Below are 9,391 nucleotides of genomic sequence, written 5' to 3'. Positions count from 1 at the left end.
CAGCTGCTTCGCGTCTCGTTCCTTCTCCGATGATTTCCGTCACTGTCGCGTCTTCCACGCGCTCAACCCTCTCTTCTGCATCTAGTTCGGCAGTCACCTCCGCCTTATCTTCTTCTATCTCCACAACAGATTCCGTCACCATTTCTTCCTCCCGCTCCTCCGTGACTATCTCTGTTGCCGATGCGTTGGACACGAGTTCACTGCTCGTGGGCGTCTTAGGCCCAGCGGGGACCTCTACCTCTTCAATGATGAAGGATGTCTCCACCGCGTCCTCTCGCTCATCGTCTTCGTAGTTATGCCTGCCTTGTCTCGGACTGGCGGGTCCATTTCCTCCGCTTTCCTCGACTCTTTGGGCATCTCTACCCCGGCCCTCTATGGCGGTTTCGTCGGACAGTTCCTCGTCTGTTGACTGGGTATCTATAACCCGCTCCATCTCAGCGGATTCGTCTTCCTTTCTGCCGTCCGTCGTTGCCCATCTCGGCGGTGGGTTCTCCCCCTCGTAGGGCTTCAATTCATCGACCACTACGATCCTTATCGGCGCACCATCTGCTCGTTGGATCCACCGAAGCTTGCCCTGGGCCCTGATGACTAAGTAAGGCCCCGTCCAGGGACACCCCAGCTTCCGGTCGGCAGGTGGGTACCAATACCATACCCATGTATCGGCAGGTACCGCCGAAAACACCACCCGGCTGTCATACGCCTTCTTCTGTCGCAAGGCGGACCGGCCGAGCTGCTGTCGGGCGTACTCGTGCGCCTCTCTCGTGGCTGTGCGCAGCCATTCCACATACTCGACGGGGCATGTCGGCTCGTCAGTTTCAGGCGCCGCTTCCATCAGCAGATCAGCCGCCATACCAACCTCTCGGCCGAACAGTAGCAGATTCGGACTGCACCCCGTGCTTTCATGAACGGTCCCACGATATGCCGCCATGACAAAGGGCAGGTGATCATCCCAGTCATTTCGCTGCTGGTTTACCACTTTTCCTAGCATATCTTGTACTGTCCTATTAAAGCGTTCTACTTGTCCATCGGATTGGGGGTGATAAGGCGTTGTGCGCGTCTTATCAATGCCCAATGCCTCGCACACGGCGGCGAAGAGCTGCGATTCAAAGTTGGTCCCTTGATCCGAGTGCAATCGTCGCGGCACTCCGAACCGTGCGAACAGCTCAGTGACCAAACAGTCAGCCGTTCGCAGCGCCGTCATGGTCGGCAATGCGAACGCCTCTGTCCACTTGGTAAAGTAGTCACTGGCGACCAAGATATATTTATTCCCGCGCTCGGTGGTAGGCAGCGGTCCTAAATAATCTATGGCCACGCGTTCCCACGGGGCTCCCACTATTTGCTGCTGCAATCCAGCTCTTCTATGCCTCCTCCCCTTTCGTTGCGCGCATGCGTCACACTTGCGACACCATCGGTGGATGTCGACCCGCATGCCCGGCCAGGTAAACCTCTGTCGCACCCTCTCTAGGGTTTTGCGTATTCCAAGGTGTCCTGCCGTTCGTCCCCCGTGCAACATCTCCATGATTTCACGCCTAATCACCGGTGGCGCCACCAGCTGCAACACGGTTGTACTGGGCCTATTCTCGGGCATCCATCGCCGGTAGAGGAGTCCTCGTCGAAGCTCGAGCCGATCCCAGAGGCTCCAATATGACTTCCCCTCCCACGATGCCCCTGCCAACGCATCATACCGTGGCCTAGCAACATGGTCCTTTTTCAAGCTGCTGACCAGCTTGATGGTGGCGTCCTCTTGCTGCCACCGTCGGAGCTGTTCGTCGCTCCATTGCTCCATGTTCGGCTGGCTTGCGTTCACCCTCTTCATTCGGCAGCATTTTACCGAACCCTCCTCCTCGTGACGGATATTTTTACCCCGCCTCCTCCTGGCGGATCCTTTCTCTCCGACGTCACGGGTATTTGTACCCCGCCCCCTCCTGGCGGATCGTTTCTCTCCGACGTCACGGGTATTTGTACCCCGCCCCCTCCTGGCGGATCGTTGCGCCGTTCCACCCCTTCTCGGGGTCCCTGCCCCAACCGCGGCAGCTGCTGCCCCGCGACTGGGTGGCTTCACCTCGCACTTCATGCGATCCGAGCCTTCCACGCACTTCTCACATTGCGGACAATCCTCCCGCTTGCACTTTCGGCATTCTGGCTGCCGCGAGAGCCCGTCTGCATTAGCATGGAGATGTCCTGGCCGATGGTCAATCCTCATGTCGAATGTTCCTAAGAAGGAAATCCACCGCGCGACCATCCCCTCCGGCTCTTTGAAGCTGAGGAGCCACTTCAAGGAGGCATGGTCCGTGCGCACGAGGAAGGGCCGGCCTTGGAGGTAGTGCCGGAACTGACGCACGAAGGTAACTACTGCCAGCAGCTCTCTATTGGTGGTGCAGTACCTTCGTTGCGTGGCACTAAATCCCTTACTGCCATACGCGATCACGCGCTCTTCACCTTCCTGTACCTGTGACAGGACGGCCCCCATGCCCGTCCCGCTCGCGTCTGTGTCCAACACAAATTCGCCTTCAGGTTTTGGGTACCCCAGCACCGGTGCTTCAGTCAACCGGCGCTTCAATTCAGTGAAGGCGGTTTCGCACGCTGCCGTCCACTGGAATCGGATGGTCTTTCGGGTGAGGTTGGTGAGAGGGCTTGCCACAGATGCAAAGTCGGGTATAAACCGACGGTAGTAATTTGCGAATCCAAGAAACCCTCGGACGTCTCTCACGTTTCGGGGCTGCCCCCACTTCTGAACGGCCCTCAGCTTGGCTGGGTCGCATCGGACTCCATCAGCCGACACGATGTGGCCCAGGAAGGCCGCACTGGTGCGAAACAGGCTACACTTCGATGGCTTTAGTTTGAGCCCTGCTTTCGCCAGGCGCCCAAACACGTGGCGGAGGTTACTTGAGGCCTCCTCGAATGTTTTTCCGTACACAATTACGTCGTCCAAATAGACGAGACATTCTCGCCACTGAAGACCCCGGAGTATCAACTCCATCAGACGTTCAAATGTGGCCAGCCCATTACATAACCCATACGGCATCACGCGGAATTGGAATAGGCCCCGCCTACTTCCGAATGCAGTCTTGTGTCTGTCTGCGGGCTCCATCTCTACTTGCCAGTATCCTGAAGCTAGGTCTAGAGTGCTAAACCACTGTGCACCCGCGAGAGCATCCAGTGTGTCATCCACGCGAGGCAGGGGATACGCATCCTTTCGCGTTAGATCGTTCAAACGTCGATAGTCAACACAAAACCGTGTCGTCCCGTCCTTTTTTGTGACAAGCACAACTGGCGAGGCCCACGGGCTGCTGCTCGGTTCGATTACCCCAGCAGCAAGCATTTTGTCAATTTCCTCATCCAATATCCTTTGCTTCGCGATGGGACACCTCCTCGGGGCTTGCTTGATAGGGCGCCAATCACCGGTATCGATGTTGTGCCGGACGATCCCTGTCTTTCCCAACGGTGCTTTCGGGGCGGCGAACAGACTCCTGTTGGCACTCAATAGCCCTTCTAATTCTTCCCTTTGTGTCCTTGTCAGCCTTTCGTCAGCGGTGTCTACCAACTTCTGCAAATAATCGGGCAACGGCTGCCGAACCGTGTCCATCCTCTCCATCAGTAAGGGTCCCGCTCCTGCAGGTGCCACTCGTGAGGCCGGTTCCAAGCGACCGACCTTCTCTCCTTCATGAATGATGAGGGGACTCTCACCCATGTTAACGATCGACAGGGGGATCACTTCCCTCCCTGTGTCGACCAGGCTGCGCCCCACCAGGACGTGCTTCTTTCCTCCTCGTTGTGCTAGCCGACTAGCGGCCTCAGCTAATGCCAGCCGACCTCCTCTCCACGCCGGTCCCGCTACACGACTCTCTATAACTGCTCCATATCCGCCAGGAATTTCTACCCGACGGACCGCGCGCAAGCTACGCGCCTCGATTTTCTCCTCCCCATGGAGGAGATGGAGGACCCCACCTATGCTGAGGAATCCCCGTCCTACGTCCACCTGGCAACCTCGACTTCCCAAGAAATCCATCCCTAGGATTCCATACCGACGACCCACGTCGACGACCAATAAGTCATGGCGGTAGGTGAGGCCTCCAATAACCAGGTCGGTCTCGATTTCTCCAGCCGTGGGTAACGGATAATTCTGGACGTCAAACATGGCCGTTGACGCTTCCCGCAGGGGTGGTCGATCCCAAGGTAACTCTTCATACACTTCCCGGTCCAGTAGCGTAGCGTCGGCTCCTGTGTCAACCATGAATTCCACAGGCCTCCCGCACACCTTCACCGTGATGTGCCAAGAGGGGCGTGAACACACGCCTGCGACGCTACCTCTGGACTCTTCTTCTCGCCTCCTCTTACCGCCGGCCGGGAGTGTCGGCTCTCTCCCGGCCTCTAGTAGTTTCCCGCCGGCACTGCTCCTACGGCTGGCGCCTCAGAGCCACCCCTAGATACTGTCGGCTTCTGCACTGCAATGTGCTGCCGCGGCGGCGGTCCCTCACGGCCGCTTCCCGCCGTTTGCTCTCCTTCATCCCGCAACGGAAACGGTGTAGGGCATTCCCTAGCCATGTGGCCCCGTCTTCCGCACCGATAGCACGTCAGACGGTCCATTGGCCTTCTTTGTCCTCCCTGGCTGCCACTCTCATAGCGCCTCCCGTCTCGCTGCTGTGGGACTCCTTCGGTTGCCCGACGGCGACCTTGGTCTGCCCTCTCCTGCGCCAGGATGTCGCGCAGGAGCCCCGCGAGGTCCTGCAGCTCCTCAGCCGTCCACCGAGTCCGGGCTCTCACGTTACCATCGCGCTCCTCCACTCGACCTACGGCCGCCCTCCCGACGCCGCCCTCCCGACGCCGCCAGTCTCTTCGCCACCCGCTCTCCCTGGTTCTTCAACAACCTTGGACATAGTCTTTTCCTTCGGCCCTACCGGTGCTATGTACGGTTTCCGGGTGGGGACCCCTCCCCCTCCCAGAGCCTCATACTCCTCTGCCATCATCGCTGCGGACTCCACCGTTGGTCCTGAATGGCCCTGTACATACGCCCTGAAGGCGTGTGATGGGAGGTTGCGGACGAACCGCTGTCGAGCCATATGCCCGCACATGTCGTCAGTAACCCCCGGCACAGCCAATCGCGTCAACATCTTCAAACTCTGTCCGTACCGCTCCCACGTCTCTGTGGGCTCCTTTCTACGGGTTTCGAGCGCCTCCTGATGTTGTGCCTCTCTTCCTACAGGATCGTAACGCGCCACGAGGGCTGCTCTCAGACTCGCCTCATCTAAGTAGTTTTGGCAAGTTGTTAGGAGCTCCGCTGCAGGTCCCTCTAACGCAGCTGCCAACTGCGCCGCGCGTGCCTCACGATCCCATCGATTAAAACTCGCTGCAATCTCAAATTTTTGAAAAAATGTTTGTAGTGGTACGTCAGCAGACCCCGTAAATGGCCGTACTTTCATACGTTCATTCCGATTGCGTGTCCCTTCGTGCAGGACCCTCGGTGTGCTCGAAGCGCACGGTCCTCTCATCCTACTGGCTTGCCTGGACATCGGGCTTCTTTCCCGATTATCCCTGGCAGCACTCGCATCCGTCCAACGGTCAGTAACACCCTGCCCTTCGGCAGCGGGAGTTGGCCGCGGGCTTATCCCTTGCTCGCCTTTCTCGACCGTCATTCCCTTCATCCCTTTTCGGGGGGTCCTGAACCGCCCTTCTGCAGCGGGGTCAAGGAAGGTAACCTGCGTCTGGCCTACCTTCTGTTTCGCTTCATCTTCTTTGCGGCGCCGACTTCTGCTGAAGTCCCCCTGGTTGAATGTGCTCGTTGGGAACTGGTTTTCCGCTGGCCCGGCGAACAGCTCTTCCTCGGCATATTCCTCCTCCGCCTCACTAGAGTACCCAGGGTTCATGAACTCCCGCACTACTCCAGCTCCCCTCTCTCTTTTGGGGGTTTTAGCCTCATCCTCGACGTCCCCGTCTCTCGGCTGTGCGTCATCGTTCCAGCCTATCTCTTCATTATCAGGCCGCACGCCTTCCATCTTCCCACTTTGATCTTCTGTCTTCTTTCTTCTTTCTTCTACTGCTATTAGTCGGCAATAGCTCTTATCCTCGGTCACCGGCACCAATTATGTAGCGTTTTCGACTCCTGTTATTGCGGCACCATATGTAGTGTGGCTCAGCCGGGATCAGTTATGTCTCCCTTTTTGGTCGTACCCTTCACACGGGCTTGATAGGGCCCGTGCGTGCGTTGTGTAATTCCCCGTCGTCGTCTACACCCGACGTTAGCTCGTAAAGGAAAGGCTTGCCGAATACGTGAAGTTCAGAAAGAGGTCCGAAGATAGAAGTAGAGTGACAATATGACGGGACAAACCCGACTGTTTATTGCGGTGTGACACCCATACGCACCACTTATGTAGTTCACTCACAGGCCGAGAACCGATGCTCGGATATACGTACAATAAGCGCGGCGTCACCGTTACTCGCTCTCTCTCTCCCACGCGCGCTCTCAACTGGCGAGTCTCTAACTGTCAAGAACTGTGAAGAACTGTAAAGAACTGTCTCTCTCCCTCCACTCGCAACTCTCAACTGTTTCACTACTAACTCCGCTGTTCAACCGCTGGCGTCTACACTCTTTGCTTGATTCCGACTGCTAACTCGCACTCTCCGACCACTGTTCTTCTCCCTCTCCCTCTCTCTCTCTCCTCCCAACTCCCAACTCGCAACCACCGAACTGAACTGAACTGAACTGAACTGAACTCTTCGACACGCGCACGCGCTTATATTCTACATCATCAAGTGACGTCGTGACTAATACAGGAATGTCTCCCAGAGCGTTCTACATTATCACGTGACGCCGTGACTGGTACAGGAATGTCTCCCAGAGCGCATTCATCCATCATCACGTGACGCCGTGACTAGTACAGGAATGTTTCCCAGAGCGCATTCCTTTCTCGAAGCCCACCAATCGCTTCTCTGCCTACCTACGTCATCTACACGTGATTCTTCCCGATTGGACCACTCTGCCCCTCTCTGTTGACACGCCCCTTTCTTTCCTGCTTACTCCCTCACAACCGTCAGCTCGTCCTAGCGTTCACATCTCTCCCCGCCAAATATCACTCCCTAAACCAATGTATGTACGCATATAATTGCTACACTAAATATCACGCGGGCTAGATATTACACACTCGCAGCGCGCCGTGCATATCACTGCCACGGCCGCGCGGTATCCTCGCGGATATGTATCTATCCTCGCGCCTCACGGCCGCCGTTACAATATATATAATTATATATATATTCAGGCACACTCAATTGGATATGGCGGCTACGGAGGCGGCTATGGCAGAGGCGGCTATGGCAGAGGCGGCTATGGCAGAGGCGGCTTTGGAGGAGGCTTCCACGGTATAGGCGGTTACGGCGGCGGCCATGGCGGCGGTTACGGAGACTATGGCGGCGGCCATGGCGGCGGTTACGGAGACTATGGCGGCGGCTATGGAGGCTATGGCGGCGGCCGTGGAGGCTATGGCGGTGGCCATGGAGGCTTTGGAGGCATAGGCGGTTACGGAGGCGGCCATGGAGGCGGTTACGGAGGTGGTGGCTACGGCGGCGGTATTCACCGTCCATTATTTATATTTCTAAAAGATACAAGCAACACCCACACGAAGGCAGAAGATACAAGCTACACCCACACCCACACGAAGGCAAAAGATACAAGCAACACCCACACGAAGGCAAAAGGCTACATAACTCAGCTTATTTCCCAACACCGACAAGGCAGCTATGGCGACGACCATGGCGGCGACAATGGCGACGACTATGGCGGCGACAATGGCGACGACCATGGCGGCGGCTATGGTCGTAGATAGATATGGATTTATACAAAATTTCACACAGACATGCAATTGTTAATGTTATTGATGCTATTTTAAAGACATCATAAGGTTTACAGGTTAGTGTTTTGATTTTTGTAAAGACGATTGCTTAATTAGGTAGGGAGTAAGGAGTAAAAAGTACGAACACTGCATAAATCGTTTCATTGTTGATAATGTAGAAATCCTCCTTTTTTACTTATGAAGCAGTTTGATGTTTAAAAATTGTTTGTTCTATCTATGGAAAGCTAACAACGCTACACTAGTATAAAGGCTTCTGATGGTATTTACTGTTAAACCTCGTTAGCCACCGTTTTGTTGAACATTTGTACATAATTGCACTTTGTTGAAAATTGTTTGTTGTATACTAAGTTTGTTATCATGCGCATATGCAAAGCATAAGCGTATAATCATTTATGTTGTGCCAGTATCGTTCATGTTGTTTTATCAGTCAAATAAAATAGATAAACATTTTACACAATCAATCAGACTATTTGAATTTTATACATAATAGAACTTTTATAAGAACACGCCAATAGCAACATTCTTAGCCAGAAGGTGGCGCTTTCGTCTTATCAGGCATCAGGCACAGGCATCTTAGAGCCCAGCGCAATAATTCTAGCGGCTTCTTCTTCTTGGGTCACTACAATACAGACTAGACTCGACCTAGCCACTGCACCACACATGACCTGCCACGGTGGTTGTAAACCTTAAGGTCTCCAGGGCTACATGGCTCTGGTAATATGGGGCATTCCAGGAGATGTCCCATAGTCTGGTCCTCCCCGCAGTCGCATTCGGTTGGGCCATCTTCAATGTATCCCTATTTTTGCATGAGTGTCCTGCATCGACCAATCCCTGTCCTGAGGCAATTTAGGCATAGCCAGGTCGGCCATGCCTCATTGGCTCCGGGGGTGTGGCGGCCAAATCGCCCGGAGTCTTCCGCGAGCTCGTTCAACGAAATAGACACAGGAATTACTGGATACAGTCTATCTTTATGTATTTGTCATCAAGACCCAATACAGTTTCACATTCCCATCAAACATCCGTCAATTCCCTCGAGTATCCGTAAATCTGCAAAGGTGTACAAAAACGTAATAAGCAAACTGACAAGTAATAGAAAATAACCCTTTGCCTTACTCCTTTACATAGATCTCACTGAAAGTTCACAAACTCAGCCAAACCACTAACCTGCATGATATCAATTACAATGATACACCATTACGTATACAAACCGCAACAAATAACAATAAACTACTACTTCACCCAGAAATATCACCCACACACGCTAGGCTAAGCAACAACTCACAAAAGTTTATTGATTAATAACTAAAGGCCAAAACCTGGCTAAAATGCCCCTTCTACAGTGTGCGTTTCAATAATAATGGACTATGCGCTACTGCCACCTACCAACGCCCACATGAACTAATTAAACTAGCAAAGCCACTGACCAAACAATGAACAGTTTCAAAACGTCTCTCACACAAAATGTATACAATTTTAAACAGCACACATTACACCAGTATGGTCTCTAGACATTACTATTTCTCTACATCAACTAAATTACCTCTTAT

The 9,391-nt window shown here is 54.1% G+C and overlaps 2 protein-coding genes and 1 long non-coding RNA gene across 3 annotated transcripts in view; 1 reads left to right on the top strand and 2 right to left on the bottom strand.

Moving 5' to 3' along the window:
- Positions 1 to 4,382, bottom strand: part of LOC106817443 — a 4,710-nt gene extending 328 nt beyond the window's left edge. The window contains exons 1-2 of the mRNA XM_014822105.1: positions 4,259 to 4,382; positions 1 to 2,098 (exon numbers count right to left, since the gene is read on the bottom strand). The exon at positions 1 to 2,098 is cut by the window's left edge and continues 328 nt beyond it. Coding sequence (XP_014677591.1) covers positions 1 to 2,074 — 2,074 coding nt within the window. The 5' untranslated portion in view covers positions 2,075 to 2,098; positions 4,259 to 4,382. The remainder of the gene's footprint in view (positions 2,099 to 4,258) is intronic.
- Positions 1 to 7,033, bottom strand: part of LOC106817445 — an 8,535-nt gene extending 1,502 nt beyond the window's left edge. The window contains exon 1 of the long non-coding RNA XR_001395057.1: positions 6,936 to 7,033. This is a non-coding gene — a long non-coding RNA (uncharacterized LOC106817445). The remainder of the gene's footprint in view (positions 1 to 6,935) is intronic.
- The window catches only part of LOC106817444 (ctenidin-1-like), an 11,253-nt gene extending 3,019 nt beyond the window's left edge, over positions 1 to 8,234 (top strand). Inside the window, exon 2 of the mRNA XM_014822106.1 lies at positions 7,254 to 8,234. Coding sequence (XP_014677592.1) covers positions 7,254 to 7,817 — 564 coding nt within the window. The 3' untranslated portion in view covers positions 7,818 to 8,234. The remainder of the gene's footprint in view (positions 1 to 7,253) is intronic.
- The last annotated feature ends 1,157 nt before the right edge of the window (positions 8,235 to 9,391 follow it).

The sequence above is a fragment of the Priapulus caudatus genome, unplaced genomic scaffold, assembly GCF_000485595.1.
Source record: "Priapulus caudatus unplaced genomic scaffold, Priapulus_caudatus-5.0.1 Scaffold1727, whole genome shotgun sequence".
Lineage (NCBI taxonomy): Eukaryota > Metazoa > Priapulida > Priapulimorpha > Priapulimorphida > Priapulidae > Priapulus > Priapulus caudatus.
Note: the sequence above shows the minus strand (reverse complement) of the source record. Positions and strands in the feature narration are given on the sequence as shown.